The sequence below is a fragment of the Oncorhynchus clarkii genome, chromosome 25 (genome assembly GCF_045791955.1).
Source record: "Oncorhynchus clarkii lewisi isolate Uvic-CL-2024 chromosome 25, UVic_Ocla_1.0, whole genome shotgun sequence".
NCBI classification, from domain to species: domain Eukaryota; kingdom Metazoa; phylum Chordata; class Actinopteri; order Salmoniformes; family Salmonidae; genus Oncorhynchus; species Oncorhynchus clarkii.
Genome location: NC_092171.1, coordinates 14,427,901 through 14,446,811, shown reverse-complemented (window position 1 = coordinate 14,446,811; position 18,911 = coordinate 14,427,901). Strand labels below are relative to the sequence as shown.

General features: G+C 44.9%; 1 protein-coding gene across 1 annotated transcript in view; it reads left to right on the top strand.

Annotated features, from left to right (window-relative positions):
• LOC139383828 (AT-rich interactive domain-containing protein 1B-like) overlaps positions 1-18,911 on the top strand; it is a 225,264-nt gene that overhangs the window by 23,808 nt on the left and 182,545 nt on the right. Inside the window, exon 2 of the mRNA XM_071128404.1 lies at positions 7,344-7,538. Within this exon, the coding sequence (XP_070984505.1) occupies positions 7,344-7,538 (195 nt within the window). The remainder of the gene's footprint in view (positions 1-7,343; positions 7,539-18,911) is intronic.

Below are 18,911 nucleotides of genomic sequence, written 5' to 3'. Positions count from 1 at the left end.
TCCCTCCTCTGTTGCCTGCTCTAATGACGGCTGCGTGCTCGCCGTGAGGAACCAAACGCTCAGCCACTTTTCCTTAGCGCAGGGGGGATGCGTTTGCAGACGCACAGGGATGTGTTGTAAATATTGGTGTCAAATGCGGAGGGCACTCTCACCGACTGGCACCTTAGCAGCCTCAGCATCCTAACACCAGGGAGAGCAATTACCAGCATGATCTCAACACAATAGTATGATGCTACTGCTGCTGCCTGCCTGCCTGCATGACAACACACTCTTATCTGCCTCCTCTCTCTCTCTCTACCTCTATATCTGTCTCTCGCTTTCTATCTCGTTCTATTCTCTCTCTCACTATCTATCTGGCTCTCTTTCTCTGTCTTTCTTCTTCTCTCTCTCCCTCTCTGTCCCTCCCTCCCTCCCTCTCTCCCTCTCTGTCCCTCCCTCCCTCCCTCTCCCCCTCTCTGTCCCTCCCTCCCTCCCTCTCCCCCTCTCTGTCCCTCCCTCCCTCCCTCTCTCCCTCTCTGTCCCTCCCTCCCTCCCTCTCTCCCACTCTGTCCCTCCCTCTCTCCCTCTCTGTCCCTCCCTCCCTCCCTCTCTCCCTCTCTCCCTCTCTGTCCCTCCCTCCCTCCCTCTCTGTCCATCCCTCCCTCCCTCTCTCCCTCTCTGTCCCTCCCTCCCTCCCTCCCTCCCTCTCTCCCTCTCTGTCCCTCCCTCCCTCTCTCTCTCCCTCTCTGTCCCTCCCTCCCTCCCTCCCTCCCTCCCTCCCTCCCTCCCTCCCTCCCTCCCTCCCTCCCTCCCTCTCTCTCTCTACCTCTATATCTGTCTCTCGCTTTCTATCTCGTTCTATTCTCTCTCTCACTATCTATCTGTCTCTCTTTCTCTGTCTTTCTTCTTCTCTCCCTCCCTCCCTCCCTCCCTCCCTCCCTCCCTCCCTCCCTCCCTCCCTCCCTCCCTCCCTCTGTCCCTCCCTCCTTCCCTCTCTCCCTCTCTCCCTCTCTCCCTCTCCCTCCCTCCCTCCCTTTCTCCCTCTCTGTCCCTCGCTCCCTCCCTCCCTCTCTCCCTCTCTGTCCCTCCCTCCCTCCCTCCCTCTCTCCCTCTCTGTCCCTCCCTCCTTCCCTCTCTCCCTCTCTCCCTCTCTCCCTCTCCCTCCCTCCCTCCCTTTCTCCCTCTCTGTCCCTCGCTCCCTCCCTCCCTCTCTCCCTCTCCCTCCCTCCCTCCCTCTCTCCCTCTCTTTCCCTCCCTCTCTCCCTCTCTGTCCCTCGCTCCCTCCCTCTCTCCCTCTCTGTCCCTCCCTCCCTCCCTCTCTTCCTCTCTGTCCCTCCCTCCCTCTCTCCTTCTCTGTCCCTCCCTCCCTCCCTCTCTCCCTCTCTGTCCCTCCCTCCCTACCTCTCTCTCTCTCTCTACCTCTATATCTGTCTCTCGCTTTCTATCTCGTTCTATTCTCTCTCTCACTATCTATCTGGCTCTCTTTCTCTGTCTTTCTCCTTCTCTCCCTCCCTCCCTCCCTCCCTCCCTCCCTCCCTCCCTCCCTCCCTCCCTCCCTCCCTCCCTCCCTCCCTCCCTCCCTCCCTCCCTCCCTCCCTCCCTCCCTCCCTCCCTCCCTCCCTCCCTCCCCTCTCCCTCTCTGTCCCTCCCTCCCTCCCTCTCTCCCTCTCTGTGATAATTTCATGCTTCTCATTCGTAGCCGGCCTTCATGCCTAGCTGCCTGTGCCACCCAGAACTGAGCCTGTTGGGCTGAGCAAAGCCAATTTGCCCCGCCACGACTCCCCACGGACCATTCACACGCTCACCGCTGACATTTGTAAAGAGCCGCTTTGCAACGCGACGAGGGTTGATGTGTCAAGCGGAATGAGATTTTGTATTTATAAATATTCACTGACAAACGTTCAGTCCTGGGAAAGCTTCTGCTTCTTTACACTGCCAGGGGAACGTGGACCACACGGTCAATGTTGTTGTAGGGTTATTTAACCGTTTACCAGCAGAGTACTACTAGCCTGAATGTTATGTGGAGCCCCTTTGTAACATCAGTTTAGAAGATGCATGACACAAAACCATTCAGGCTAGTAGTTAAATATCAGTGACTGTGTAAAAGACTGGACAAGAGCTTTTACCTGTAAATTATTCCAAAGAATGCATGTACTCAACATTTGCTGTCAGATTATCTGTGTATTTTGCTGTCATCGTGACTGGGCAACGAAGAGTTAACCTGCCTGCTCCTCTCCTCTCCGCTTGATGACATCGGTATTGTCTTTGCATCCATGAAATTAATTTTCTAATCTTAGTCAGCAGGAGTGGGGAATTTGCACACATTAATATGGAAGTCGATCTCCCCTCCCCTCCCCAACCCTGCAGTCTCTTCCTCCCTGTTCTCTTCAGTATGAAACAACGGGCCGTAACCGTCTGTGTTTCGGGCTAACGCAGCGCTTTGTACTGCAGGCACAGCCATGTGGTTTCATAGGAAGCGGCGGATTTTGTGCTTCTTTACTTGGAAAGGATGTCATTCAGATTGTCTGTTGTTTCTGTGTCTGCATGTCAATTCTCAGGGGACAGGGGTTGGTACAATGGATGGAGAATGATATCCGTCTACAGTATAGCTAATTACATTAAACATTGGTGATTGGTTCTCTTTGTTTCTTGTGATGGACACATAGTGTTTGCATACTGGTATCCAGTATGATGTATGGACAAATGCTCACGATGCTGTCAGGCTTGGGACTGGACCAGAGCAGCCAACTACAGCTAGCCAACAGGGCTTTTCTCTGGGCGGGCTCAGACCTCGCTTCTCTCCCTCTGGACCATCCATCCAGCTCAGCCTTGGACCAAACCCATGCTAGAGGAGAGAGGATAAACACAGGTTAGCAGCTGTGGCTGGTGCGACAATCTTTCTGTTGGAGGGAGGTGGTGATTTGGTAATCTGTGTGGAGGACAGGACAGTGATGGTCACTGTGACTGGCCTGACTGCAGTGTTGTATCCATGTGTGTGTGTGTTTGTGAGCTGGGCTGACACTGGTTTCTCCTTTCAACAGTTCCAAGACTAGCAGTTTATGATGGAGCTGCATATGGACACATGCAGGCAGACACACACACACACACACACACACACACACACACACACACACACACACACACACACACACGCACACACACAGAAACACAATCACACAACCGCGTATAGGAGGCAAACAGTTAAATTAGCCAATAAATCTTTGATTTATGTACCCACATTCAAAATGAAATTATAATAATAACCATTAAATCATATTGCTTTTATATCTATTTGATTTTTATTAGTAAATTCTGTTGTTTTATAATTCACATTTCACATTGTTTTGTGGGGAGTGTTTTGTTTTTGCTGATTAACAACTTTGCACATTAATGTGAAAGACTGAAACCATTTTGAAGTCATAAAATCAGAGTCAATAGAAGTCTGAAAAGCAATTTAACAGGTTTCACCCGATACTAATTTTGCTCGTGTTCTTTCTTAATAGCTTTGTTTTGCAATAAGCTCACGAGAGTTGAAAACTGCAGGGGAGTTCATCAATTGAATTTCAGATGTAGTAGTGTCTCTTAACACCTCAATTGAATGGCATGCCCAGATGAACAAAACTGAAAATACATTGGAACAAATAAAAGCTATTTTACTCTATTCCCTGTGACTGTTTTATTTACACTCCCTTTTGGCGAAAACATGATTCAATTCATATTATTCATCTCTTTTCAAAAGTACAGATGTTTCTCCAAGGGACAACAGTTCCTCATCAAAGGTAGTCTTTTGGTATAGAATGAGCTATGCAGTTAACTCATCCCCAGAAATAGGCCTAGTTTGGGATGAAATCTCATTTGATAGAACTTTACATGACAGCATTGGAAAAAACATTTCTAAAATCAGTCTAGGAAATCAAGTTATGTTGCTGCAGCCTCCATGGCTTGCCGTTATGGTGTAACTTTAAGAGGTAACTCTTAGACATTTCAGCATTTCTCTGTCTCCTTCCAATTGAATAGTGTGTGTTTGTTTCCTTCCCCAATCTTAGGAGCCCTAATTCTTCGTCTTAGTGTAGCAGTGGCATTCTGAACTCGGAAGTGACACGAGGAGATTTGTTCAAGTTGCGCTCAGCGTTTTGGGGAAAGGGGGACCCACTTGAGATGACCTGAGGAAGAGAGTGGAAGGAGGGAGGTGCGACCTGAGTGTGTCTCGTATCAGAGCAGAGTGAGCGGCGCCGTGTCCTGGATGTGTGGATTGAAGAGCGGTACCCTTTAGCCATTCGCCTGTCTAATTAATAGGAGTGTTAGGCAGGCAGGGAGGGAAAGGCAGACACACTGCTGCAGGTAGGGAGGTAGGCAGGGAGGGAAAGACAGACACACTGCTGCAGGTAGGGAGGCAGGCAGGGAGGGAAAGACAGACACACTGCTGCAGGTAGGCTGGCAGGCAGGGAAGGAAAGACAGACACTGCTGCAGGTAGGGAGAATTCAGAAATACTAAAAGTGGCTATTATGTGTTCTAGGTTTAAAGTGATGAAGTTTAAAGAGGGTCATGTGGATAATGATATTCCTCCAAAACAATATTGTTCCAAAGAATTAACCTTTGAACCTCACACATTTGGGTGTACTTTATGTAATAGGCTTTTATCATTCTCGTGTATGTGTGATTATTTGGCTTTATCTAAAAATATACATGTAAATGCAACATGTAAAGTATTGGTCTCATGTTTCATGAGCTGAAATAAAAGATCCCAGAAATGTTGCAAATGCTCAAAAAGCTTATTTATCTCAAGTTTTGTGCACAAATTCCTTTACAACCACAGATCACGTTGATTGGCTGGGCCTGGCTCCCCAGTGGGTGGGCCTGGCTGTTCAGTGGGTGGGCCAATGCCCTCCCAGGCCCAACCATGGCTGCACCCCTGCCCAGTCATGTGAAATTCATAGATTAGGGTCTAATGAATTTATTTCAATTGATTGATTTCCTTATATGAACTGTAATTCAGTCAAATCTTTTAAATTGTTGCATGTTGCGTTAATGTTTTTGTTCAGTGTATGTGGTACCCAGATAATGTTTTCTCAGCCTTAAACCTTTCCATCCCATTGTCGTAGGGACCACGTTACATAGTAGACACATTGTGTTGAGTGTATTTTTTTTCACACTCTCTAAATGGTTAAATGAGTGGGAAATAGATGTAATTGCTGCAATAGTTTGTGAGTGGGCAACATATAATATCATCCAAAATTGATATTTTGCCATATAAAATGATTTTATAATGTGCTAATTTCCTTAATGTGGACAGTTTGTGTTGCCACCTTACACAAGGTCACATTGTTTACCTCATACAATTGAGTGAAATTACCTCAGATTGGTGACTGCTTTTAAACAGATTCATTTCTTTGGTTTGGTACCGTTCACTTCGTTATACGCGCCTGTCCGTCACAGGACTTAGAAAGCAGTTGTCATTTTCAAATAGCAAGGAAAGAACGGGGAGCTCCCTTTCTAAAAGTTGCTGGCCACATGTAAATATACAGATTTGACAGTCAAGCCGTCCTTTATTTTGAGCCCTTTCACTATTTAGAACTACCTGTGGAGAGATGATTCGTTGAAATTATCCAGTCAAAAAAGCGTTGTTTCCTTTTTCATATTGGCCATCTACCGGAAACATCGCCCCACAAGGAGATGAGTCGCTAAATGGATAGTTGCTTCTCGTCTATCGATGGGTAATATACCTAAGTTCGTTGTGGTTTGCCTTTTAGAGGAGCACGAATGGCACATGTAACGACAGCGAATCATCCCAGTTCCATTGGTTTTCACACAATGTCAATGTGAGTGATTCATTTGTTTGTGCTATTGATTATTGACGAACAAGCTCATCAACTCCAGCTTCAAGTGGACACTTGACTAATGTTGACACGTGTGCAGTTTACAAGGTACTAATTGAGCAAAATACTAGAAAATACTAGTAATCTGAACACAAATCAGATCTGTGTGTGTAGACGGTAATTTGACATTTTTGTTCTTCAAAATATCTCGACATATTTCAGCTTAATCCATTATTAATGTGGACATTTCTAACCAGTGTTTCGACACTGGGCTATAAATCAAAAAGCCATGACAACAGGAAGCAGCAACAGTATCATTTTCAACGGATCGTTTAGGAATATAAATGATTCTTTTAGCATTATTTTTCAACATGAGTCTACTTAATTAGGTCAAATCGACTGAACGAGCCCAGAAACAAGCTGTGATTTGTTGATTTTGATAAATATTAGTGAAATTGTGAAAATGTGTTTGTCTTGCCTATACATACTCCACATACAACATATTCAGTAGCATATCTCTGTTCTATATGTGGTCAGGTTATGGTCACTGTGGTCAATAGGCATGGTGAGTCGGTGGTTGTGGTCCTTGGTCTGTGGGTACAGTCAGTGGTTGTGGTAAATGTGTGGTTAGTTGGAGAGGTGATTGGTTGCAGAACAAGCTATAAAGAGCAGGAAACAGAAAACACCATCCATCACTCCCTTCTCACAGAATATTGATTTATTATTTTATATTATTTTTATGACATATTGCATTTACTACATAAACGTGTTTGGAAAGAAAACATAGTATAACTTTCCCCAACTGAATGAATGCCTTGGTATTTTCTCTGTGACATGTCTCCTGGATATTGTCCCTTGATGAGCAGCCAGGCAGCATGTGCAATACAGTACAGTAGGCCATTCTGCTTCTCCCAACAGGGTTGGTTCAGGCCTTATTGAGTGGGGATGTGGAGCTATTGTTGATGGAGGCAGGAGATGAGCCACACGTAGCCCCATGTCTGTCTGAGAGAGACAGAGGCAACACATGTCATAAATCATCCATGATGCAGCACAGCGGCGAGGAGACATCACACTCCACGTAATCTGCCTTGCTCACGAATCCACAATGCAGGTGACGGATTAACAGCCTGACATTTTGGCTACGATTTTCCCGTTAACTCGCCGAGACCCAGAAAATAACCTGTAAATGTGAAATACTTGAAAGGAATAGATTGCTCCTGGCACCTCTCTCTTTTCAGGTTCAGTGTGCTGTGTAACAGTTGTTCAAACAGAAGAAGGGTATTTGACAAACAGAAGTATTTGATATTACTGTTATATTATACCCCTGTAGTCCACTAACCAGTTGTGGATATGGACTAGATTCACCCGAGAGAACCCTTTGTAGGGAGGTCTAGGCCTAGGGGCGTCAACCCCCTGGAGAGATCTGACAGTGAATCATGCATTTTGGTGCGCTCTTAACTGCATATGGTATGAATAGATTTTCTAAAAGTATTGCAATAAAAAGTGGCACTAACCCTTTTCTCTCCCTTCTCCGGTGTTCCCCCTAGGTGGCTTCCGTGGACTTCATGGCTATGAAGCGCTCCCATCTCTACGGGATGGGCAACAACCCCTACTCTCAGCAGCAGCAGGGCGGGCCCTACCCCAGCCAGCCATACGGATCACCCGCTACACACAGATACCCAATGGGAATGCAGGGGAGGGGCCAGGCGGGCATGGGCGGCATGCAGTACCCTCAACAGCAGGTATGTACACTATGTCCATATGAGGAAGATGCTTTAAAATTGTGCTACTGTTTTGTTGCACACTTGCTCCCTAGGGTCAGGAGTTTGCTCCCTAGGGCCAGGAGTTTGCTCCCTAGGGCCCCCATGCGATATACCAGGAAAAAAACAATTTTCCTCCCTGATGGTTGACACTTGATTTGAGTGTACTTTAATACCAAGCCATGCTGTGTTCTCTGAGTGTATCATGTCATGGTACAGTAGTGTGTCAGATTGACTAGTAAGTATCTCAGTGTGATTGAGAAAGCATCCTCTGTACAATAGATTACAGGACCTGTCACAGTTGTCATAAGTAGCAGTACAAGGGATATTTGTTTCCCATTTGGAACACTATCTATTGTATTTCATTTCAGATTTAGCCCAAAGTGCCATGCAGTGCCACCACTCTTATTTCCGTGGCTGGCATCTGGTATTGTCAGCGGTGTTCATCAATGCGTTCCCCATTGTCTCGCTCTGAAATGGGCTCGTTGATGTCTGTAGTGTGATGAAACCAAACCCAGTACTGTGAAGTCATTCTAGCAACAGTCAAAATCTGTATCTCACAGCCCAGAGTTGCACTTCACTAAGACAATGATTCAAATGTGTCATGACTGTCCACGAGAATCCAAATAGGTCAGATCAGTTTTGCAATGAATAACTTAAATCAGACCCCCTCTCACCCCAGAGGGGGAAGAAAATAACTAGTGGGGGTTAACAACTCACGCCCTGTTGTAAATCAAGTCTTCAAGAGCGACTGGAAGCAAATTCAACTCTGTAGTTCTGTTCAGGACTACACAACAAGTCAAATTCAACTCTGTAGTTCTGTTCAGGACTACACGACAAGTCAAATTCAACTCTGTAGTTGTGTTCAGGACTACACGACAAGTCAAATTCAACTCTGTAGTTCTGTTCAGGACTACACGACAATTCAAATTCAACTCTGTAGTTCTGTTCAGGACTACACGACAAGTCATCGGACACTGGACAACTACAAAAGAGGACACCAGTAGAAGACTTGTTGGAACCATTTAGTACAATCAAAGCCTTACAAGCGTGCCACGAAAAGGCCCAACCCCCTTTCCAAGGCTGACCTGTTCACCGAGACATCCCCGGTGAACCCAGGCATTTCACGTAAATACATTCATGATTTCTTACTCAAAGCGGGTGGTGATTTGTGTGCGAAGTAAATGGTTACTGTAGGTAAGAGTAGTTTCTGAATGTACCAATGTTAAGTGTCTCTGTCCCTCTCTTCTTTAACACGCAGCCATGTCCACTGTTGTTTTCAGCATATTAAGTCTCTAGTCAATAACCGGTGCAAGGTGTGTATGTTTATCTTGTGTTCCCATTGAATTAGTAAGTAAAAAAATAATTAAATCAATTTGTGTAGTACTGAATCATAAGTAAGGCTGGGTTTTTTGCAGATGCAAGGAGGTTACGACTGTTCAGAATGGTGATATTGTACGAGGTTATGATTAATAAGTTGACTGTTTATTGATTTTAGAGTTAAATTTGGGAGATGGTAACTCTTTAAAGAACCGCTCTCGTGGTGCCCCAGATCCTAATGAGTTAATTGTTACATGATTAATATAATCGGGTAACAATTAAACATAGTTAGTTAATTAGATAAATAGCAGTCTTCAGATGAATGTTCAAGTCACGACAGGTGTATGTGTGTGTGTTTGTTTGTATGTGTGCGTACGTGCATGTGTGTGGGTCTGCGTACATGCATGTGTGTAGTGAGTTAGAGATACTGTATGTCTCAATACAGAGACTAGAACAATGGCTCAGTCAGTTTGGTTGGTTGGTTGGCTGGTTGAAAGCAGGCCAGTCTATTCTGGGTAGAATGCTCTCGTCCCCCTGCTGTACTTGCTATATTTAACCTGGCCTGATGGTCTGAGTTATAATGTGTCTCGCCAAGTTTTGTTGCCCACATAGTGAGAGGACAGATGATATTGAAGAGGACAAACAGACTTCATTCTTTCAGATTACATTTATATAAAAAATGTATGCACCCATGCACACACACACTCAGACCCAATGTATACTTTTTTTTACCCCTTTTTCTCCCCAATTTCATGGTATCCAATTGGTAGTTACAGTCTTGTCTCTACAGACTCGGGAAAGGCAAAGGTCGAGAGCCGTGCGTCCTCCAAAACGCAACCAACCAAGCCGCACTGCTTCTTGACACAATGCCCACTTAACACGGAAGCCAGCCGTACTAATGTGTCAAAGGAAGCACTGTACACCTGGTGACCGTGTCAGTGTGCACTGCGCCTGGCCCGCCACAGGAGTCACTAGTGCGCGATGGGACAAGGACATCCCTACAGGCCAAACCCTCCCCTAACCCAGACGACGCTTTGCCAATTGTACGCCGCCCCATGTGTCATCCGGTCACGGCCAGCTGCGACAGAGCCTGGACCCGAACCCAGAATCTCTAGTGGCACAGGCTTAGACCACTGCGCCACTCGGGAGGCCAGACCCAGTGTATTCTGAAGTAAATGCTGTACACAGTACGACCCAGTAATCCACACTGTTCATAAAGCAGTGGAGACTGCTTTATGAACTGTCATTTAAACAGTTTTCATTATTTACTCTCCCATTCTCATGTTCAATATTAGCTTTCCACTATGTTATTCTCATTGTTGTCCCTGATTATAGCTGGACCCCAGGGTCTATCCAGCGTGGCTGTGTGTGTGTGTGGGGGTGTGGTGTGTGTGTGTGTGTGTGTGTGTGTGTGCAGACTGACTGAGACTAGAGACCACGTCAGAGACTTCCTTGCTGTAGGCTGCTTCTGGCTTGCTCTGATGACATCAGCACACTCCGGCTCCACAACAAGATCTCATAGTTTCCCTTTGAAATTCGACGTATTATGGATGCTCGTGTATTTTTGACGCATTAATTCAGGTTACAGGGTTCAGTTACAGGGTTAACTCTGGGTAGTTACTAGGTTAAAACAGAAACAACTCAGAGGGTTAAGTTTAGGTATTAATCCCGAGTGGTTAAGGTTAGGGTTAAAACAACCCGCTGTTTACATCAACTATCATCAAGTATTATCATGGCATGGTAGAGCATTGTGAATTGCGGAGGCGCATTGGTCTAAGCAGTGCGCTCCGGCTGCGATCATCAGTGCTAGGTTAATCGTAGACATTTTTGTTGCGGTGAGCGCCGAGGAAGGCATATAATCGACATTTTCGGGAACCTTTTCGAGCGTCCGAAATCGCCATCTTTTTGCAGTGACCGGGCTGCCTCATACACACAGGCATCAGAAACCTACTCTAGCAGAGGAGAGGGATTTTGTGAAAAAACACACGTACACAGGCTAGCCCTCACACACGTATACATGATTGGGTAGTGGACGGGCACACTAGAGCCGGGACAATACCCGTATCGCAATATTTATTTTCATGGCAAAAATGGTTTGCTATAGCTTGGAAATTAAATAAATGTGACTCTGGATGGATGACAAGATAATGTTTGTTTCCAACATTAGGGCTGTTTTTCTAAAGAATTTAAATCTGATTTGTGTTTTGTTTCCTTGCTACGATACTAACGAGGGTCGCGATATTGGTATCGTCCTGGCCCAAATGCACACACACACATACACAAAACAAACTCCACACAAATTCCATTTTGGTCTATTGAAAACAAGGTGAAAGACCATAGGGCCAGCAGATATCAGAATAATCAGCCAAATAAAATGAGTTGTTGTCCCTCGCTATGGCCAAGGGAAGCGGACTTCTAAATGTTATAATTATCGGAAATATTTCTGAAATATAACCAACTGAAAAGTAATGAGTTTATATCTGGAGACGTGGAAGCATTTGAATCATCAGATTCATCTTTACAGGATAAAGAGCAAGACAAACGGAGACTAGGCGATGAGAGAGAGGTTCAAAGAGCCAGACAGGGCTGTCTGTGATGTACTGCTACATGACAAGCCTCTGACTGTCTTTCCCCCATGATGCATTGTGCTCCCGGCAGGCAGAGGGCTTGGTGTGCTGTAGACAGGCTTGCTGGATGGTAGCCAGGCAACGTGACGTCACAGGCCTGCGTCGGTGGCACCCAGGATGCCCTAGTGGCTGTCATGTATCGTGTGTCTGTGTGTCTGTGTGTTGTGTTTAGGCTGAGTGTTGGTTCACCATCCAGGTTACTACTTGTATCAGTACTCCCTCCCACTATGAATTGTAGTGGATAGGTTGGCTAGGGGTTTACCTTTACAATTCATGGCCCCAGAACATCGATCCCCTCTCCTCTTTTCCCAGTGACAGTGTGACTGGGCCTGCTGTGGCAGGGATGCTTTTCTGCCTCCTGCCACCCGCGCACACACACACACACACACACACACACACACACACACACACACACACACACACACAGCTCCAGCCCCAGCTCTCCTCAGCAGGCTCACCCAGTAACCCAGCAGTGTGGCGTCAATGTAAATGTTTTGTCTCTCCCACCTCTCCTTAAAACACAACTGAACTATGTTTTATCTCTGAAGGAAAGCCTCCGCCCTCAAGCAAATGTGGACCTGTGTTCAATTAAGTGTGTGTGTGTGTGTCTGTGTCTTTGTGCGTCAGTGATGTGACAGAGGCAACATTGGTCCACAGGAGGCAGAACAAACAGCGCAGGGAGCACGGCAGAAGGACCTGTCGGATGACAGGACTAGACAGGTATTTCTTTGGAAGTGGAATGAACTTGAAAGTAAAAAGGCTGCCAATTCCACTGTAATTTCCTGTGATGTCAAAGTTGGCAGACAGAAAGGAAAAGGAATTTGAAGGAAACATTAGCGTTTGATGTGTTGGAGGGGAGGGGAGGGGAGGGGGGGGGGGGGGGATTGTCTGTGAAATGAAAGAGGTAAAATGTGTCAACAAGCCAGGGAGGAACTATTACCAGTGGCTGCTGCTGCTTGTTCTGACAAACTGACTTTCCTCTGCCAAGTTAATAGAATCCAATCATTACACTGGAGTGGAAATGTGGCTGTGGCCAGCGTCCATTCTTCCATTGGTGAAGACCTCTGTCCTTTCTGCTAGCCTTTTCTTTCCACTGCTACTTTCAGAGCTTCTCATTCAAAGAAAGGTTGACTGAAGCCCTTTCCTCTCGTCTGTTCGTTCATTTCATCTATGAGGTATGACGTTACCCGTTTTCTTCGTTCCTTCCTGCACCATAAAATGTTGGATCTCACTCTCCCAGATGGGCTCCCATCACCTCTGTGCCGTGGCTATTGACTGCATGGAATTAGCCAGGGTAATTTATGGCATTGATTGAAATGTGTTTCTGCCCTGGTGAGGAACACTTTGAGCCGCTGGAATCACTTAGGAACCTGGTGGCTGTCTGGGGGGATAATGTACTGAGCGTTGGTCAGCCTGACGGATGGCTGAGAGGGACACATCAATTACACCCGGAAAGTCAGAGAAGATAGGGATCAGGGCCGGTGGGGGCCCATGGTGGGGGCTTGTGGGGGCCGGCGGTGGGGGCCAGTGGCTCTTTGAAAGGCATTTTGAAATGTTGAAGGCTGCTCTTCAAAGTCCTCCCTCTCCTCCATCCATCCATCCCTCTCCTCAGGGACCAAGGGCATAATTTCCAAACCACAATTAAAACAGGAGACATTATGAGGGATGGAGACAAGGATAGGAGAAATGAAAGATAGAGGGAAGGAAGGATGGAGAGAAAAGAGGACTGTGGTACGGTGCAGCTGCCAGGAGATGTACGGAGGCTGATTAATTAAGGTTCCTCCCACTGCAGAATACATGAAGTTTCAGGATCAATTAATTAGTGGGAACCCTGCGCTCGTCAATGACTCTAATGGCCTGTTCTCATTTGTTATTTTTATTACCATACTGTTCTATATGCCCCAGCCAATCAGCCATGAGGAGCGGGACGCCATGCGTCCATTAGCGACAGATAAAAATGTCTTTGCACATCGTCCCTCACACAGCCACTTTATTGTTTTTCCATTTGAACCCAGCGTCAGTTGTATCGAGGTACATTCAAATGTTTTTGCAGTCGCTTGTGAAAAGTGTTAGAATAGGTCAGGAATTGCTCCTGTTTTGAAGCTGTCCCCATTTTTGTGGAGATTAGTGGGAAAATGCTACTGTAGCTCTGTCTAAATTGGTGAATTGAATCCAGAGATTCCACATACCCTCCCCTATGCTTTGGATTCAGACAGACTTCAAATACAATCACTAATGGTGTATAGTGGTGGGTGTACATTCACTCTGTGTATCATAATGGCCAATGACTTTCTGATAGCTGATGGCTCATTTCTCCCACAAACAACAACACTCACTGGGGTATTTTGCATTGCCTTATTTGTGCTGAAAGCCTACAAACAGCAGGACAGAATGAAAATAGTATCTGCCTTTTAGCATTGAGCCAGATGGAAAGAGAGTGAGAGAGAGAGAGAGAAGGGTGGATAGAGAGACAGAGAAGTGGAAGTATAGAGTGATTGTGTGTATAAGAGAGAGTGGGGGGGAGAGAGAGAGACAGAGGAGAGAGAGATGTTTTATGTCTCTGTAGTTATGGGTAGATTTGTTTCTCCTCTAATTGGCAGTGCTAAGATTAATCTTCCTCTTGCTCCAAATTACAGATTTCTACAGTTCAAGTCTAGCTCATCAGTCCACTGTTTGTCTTGTATTTAGATTGGCTTAAATATGCTGAGTGTACAAAATGCTGGCCTTCTAGGCAGAGTTCCTCTGTCAAGTGTCTGTGTTCTTTTGCCCATCTTAATGTTTTCTTTTTATTGGCCAGTCTGAGATATGGCTTTTTCTTTGCAACTCTGCCTAGAAGGCCAGCATCCCAGAGTCACCTCTTCATTATTGATGTTGAGACTGGTGTTTTGCGTGTACTGTTCAATGAAGCTGCCAGTTGAGGCATCTGTTTCTAAACTAGGCACTCTAATGTACTTGTCCTCTTGCTCAGTTGTGCACCGGGGCCTCCAACTCCTCTTTCTATTCTGGTTAGAGCCAGTTTGCGTTCTTCTCTGAAGGGAGTAGTACACAGCGTTGTACGAGAGCTTCAGTTTCTTGGCAATTTCTTGCATGGAATAGCCTTCATTTCTCAGAACAAGAATAAACTGATGAGTTTCAGAAGAAAATTATTTGTTTCTGGCCATTTTGAGCCTGTAATCGAAAACAAATGCTGATGCTCTAGATACTCAACTAGTCTAAAGAGAGACAGTTTTATTGCTTCTTTAATCAGTACAGTTTTCAGCTGTGCTAACATAATTGCGAAATGATTTTCGAATGATCAATTAGCATTTTAAAATGATAAACTTGGAATAGCTAACGCAACATGCCATTGGAACACAGGAGTGATGGTTCCTGATAATCACTCGTATTTCATATGTCACAGTGCTTCACTGGTACGTATGCTATGACGCTGGTAAAGTTGTCTCGCACACCTGACACACCTGCATGAGCAACACAATTCCCCAAGCTCTGGGACAGTGCTGGTCAGAAAACAAACTAGCTAGCTGGTGTCGTCCCCGTCACCCAATTTTCTCCCCCAAAGATCTGCAAAAACAAAGCAAAACGATATCTGTTTCAGTAGCTAAATACAGTTGAAGTCGAAGTTTACATACACCTGAGCCAAATACATTTAAACTCAGTTTTACATAATTCCTGACATTCAATCCTTGTAAAATAAATCCCTGTTTTAGGTCAGTTAGGATCACTGCTTTATTTTAAGAATGTGAAATGTCAGAATAATAGTAGAGAGAATGATTTATTTAAGCTTTTATTTCTATCATCACATTCGCATTGGGTCAGAAGTTTACATACACTCAATTAGTATTTGGTAGCATTGCCTTTACATTTTTTAAACTTGGGTCAAACATTTCTGGTAGCCTTCCACTAGCTTCCCACAATAAGTTGGGTGAATTTTGGCCCATTCCTCCTGACAGAGCTGGTGTAACTGAGTCAGGTTTGTAGGCCTCCTTGCTCGCACACGCTTTTTCAGTTCTCCCCACAAATTTTCTACAGGATTGAGGTCAGGTCTTTGTGATGGCCACTCCAATACCTTGACTTGGTTGTCCTGTTGTCCATTTTACCACAACTTTGGAAGTATGCTTGGGGTCATTGTCCATTTGGAAGACCCATTTGCGACCAAGCTTTAACTTCTTAACTGATGTCTTGAGATGTTGCTTCAATATATCCACATCATTTTCTTACCTCATGATGCTATCTATTTTGTGAAGTGCACCAGCCCCTCCTGCAGCAAAGCACCCCCAAACATGATGCTGCCACCCCCGTGCTTCACGGTTGGAATGGTATTCTTTGGCTTGCAAGCCTCCCCCTTTTTCCTCCAAACATAACAATGGTCATTATGGCCAAACAGTTCTGTTTTTGTTTCATCAGACCAGAGGACATTCCTCCAAAAAGTACAATCTTTGTTCCCAAACTGTAGTCTAGCTTTTTTATGGCAGTTTTGGAGCAGTGTCTTCTTCCTCGCTGAGCGGCCTTTCAGGTTATGTCGATATAGGACTCGTTTTAATGTGGATATATAAACTTTTGTACCTGTTTCCTCCAGCATTCATCTCTAGGAGACAGAACACGTCTCCTTCCTGAGCGGTATGACGACTGTGTGGTCCCATGGTGTGTATACTTGCGTACTATTGTTTGTACAGATGAACGTAGTACATTCAGGCATTTGGAAATTGCCCCCAAGGATGAACCAGACTTGTGGAGGTCTACAATTTTTTTTTCTGAGGTCTTGGATGATTTCTTTTGATTTTCCCATGAAGGTAGGCCTTAAAATACATGCACAGTTACAACTCCAATTGACTCAAATGATGTCAATTAGCCTATCAGAAGCTTCTGAAGCCATGACATAATTTCCTGGAATTTTCCAAGCTGTTTAAAGGCACAGTCAACTTAGTTTATGTAAACTTCTGACCCACTGGAATTGTGATTTAGTTAATAGTAAGTGAAATAATCTGTCTGTAAACAATTGTTGGAAAAATTACTTGTGTCATTGTCACGCCCTGGCCATAGAGAGGCTTTTATTCTCTATTTTGGTTAGGCCAGGGTGTGACTAGGGTGGGCATTCTATGTTCAGTTTCTATGTTTTGTATTTCTTTGTTGTTTGGCGGTGTGGTTCTCAATCAGAGGCAGCTGTCTATCGTTGTCTCTGATTGAGAACCATACTTAGGTAGCTTTTTCCCACATGGGTTTTGTGGGTAGTTGTTTTCTGTTTTGTGTGTCTACACCAGATAGAACTGTTTAGTTTGTGCCGCTTTGATAATTTTTGTTCTAGTGTTCGGTAATAATAAAAATCATGGACATGTACCACGCTGCACCTTGGTCCTCACCTTCTTCCACCAACAGCCGTTACATTCATGTACGAAGTAGATGTCCTAACCGATTTGCCAAAACTATAGTTTGTTGACAATACATTTGTGGAGTGGTTGAAAAATGAGTTTGAATGACTCCAACCTAAGTGTATGTAAACTTCTGACTTCAACTCTTCATCTTAATCCATCAAATGTAGAAAACAATATTCATATTTGGTTGATGGTTGGGGATGTTCTGGTCAAGCCAGTAGTCAGAATATGAAACTCTCTTGGGGCAATATTGCTAGGTTGTTTAGTTCGCTATCTAGCTAGTTAGCTAGCTCTTTATTTTCATGAACTAAAGTCTGATTTTAATTGGAAAATAGTAAGGATAAATCAGGTGCAACTGCTTGGGTTGTGGCTGGCTGGCAGCCATCCTTTCTCCCCTGCCACGGGGATGGTATGTTGGGGAAAATGTTGGACTACCTAGCTAACATTTTCTATCCTGCTTGTTTGATCCTGATCTTATTTCAAATGCTCACAGAGCCGTTTTCCCATTCGGTCGAACAAATTATGGCATTTTGCCAACGCGGTTTTGGCAAATACATGATTAGAGGCTGTTGTGTGCGTTTGTTTGCAGACCTTTGTTGACAGCTTCGACAGTGCTACTGACGGTAGTGGTGGCGCTTGGCTTGCGCTTTCAAATGATATAATATATTTAGCTATTTTACACCTCAAATGAAAAGGATATTTGACGCATCAGATAGTGTTATTTGACGTGTATCTTTTGACACACAGTGACCCGAACAGCCATTGATTCTGCGCTGGTCACACTCCAGTAGCGCCTGATGGAACTCCACGGGTCACAATGTCAATGTGAAAATCATTTACAACGGCTTTATATGACTAAGGTAGCGTTTACAGTCACTAATCTAGCAGTGTGTTCTATGGCAATGTGCAGTATAATCTGCTGTCCTAATGTCAACCACTAATGATATGGTGCCGTGTTTGACTAGCAATGTGTGGTTTGCATTCACAGCGTTCAAAAGTAATTGACACAAGTTATAGCTTGCCTCTACACTCTGTATGGTGATAAAAGAGAACTTTCAACGGAAGAAAATTGAATTAAAATGGCCCAAGATAACATTCTAGCATCAGGGGTATTGTTACTCTTTTAAAATTGATTGATGATTTGGGTCACATGTAAATGGAATTTAAGATAGCTCTCTCTGAAATTGGTTGACTCCCAAAGATTTCCAGTATTTCCAGGATATTGTGGGGGTAGAGGGTCAGAGGAGAGGTAAGGAGGTTTAAAGTCTCCCCCCCAGGTTTTAAAGAGACTGGGAAATCCTTCCCTCCTTCCTTTCCTAGCTGGATCACAGGCGAAATTCCTCCTCCCTAAAGACCAGGGCTTATTCAAACATTTTCTGCTCACATCTCCTTTCTTTCGTTTGAGTGTTTTTTTTCTCTCCCTATTTTTCTTGGCCTCAGAATGGGGTCAGCAGTTTAGTGGGGAAAACATTTGAATCGGTGGCACCAGCCCAGAGCTTGGCGGTGCACGGTGCTGCTTACACATTACAGAGCGGTATTAACCTCTCCTCTCTCCTCAGACATCTCCATTACAGCCCCTGTAACAACACAGCCGCACCGTACTACAGCCAGTTAGCAATAAAGACCAACGATACAGCTAACTGCCTGCCCAGGTTTTTATCCATCGATTGAAGCGTGCTAGAAAAGAGCAGAGGCACAGCACAGTGTCTCTCTCTCTCTCTCACACACACACACACACACACACACACACACACACACACACACACACACACACAGCAGCCTCTGAACGGAGGGAAACAGGAGCCAAGGCTAAATGAGAACAATACAATACAACCACACGCTGTCAAATTCCCTCAATCAATGAAATACTATTAGCTCCCACTCATTCAGCCAGTTTCAGTCTCAGGCTGCATTCAAGCTGCAGATTTAGTGTCGATAGTGTCATCAGGTAAATATGAGTCCCTTTTAGGCCGCACTGTTGATTTAAACTGTTCAATGAAACAGAATGGAATAACCAGCAGTATTTTATTAGGATCTGC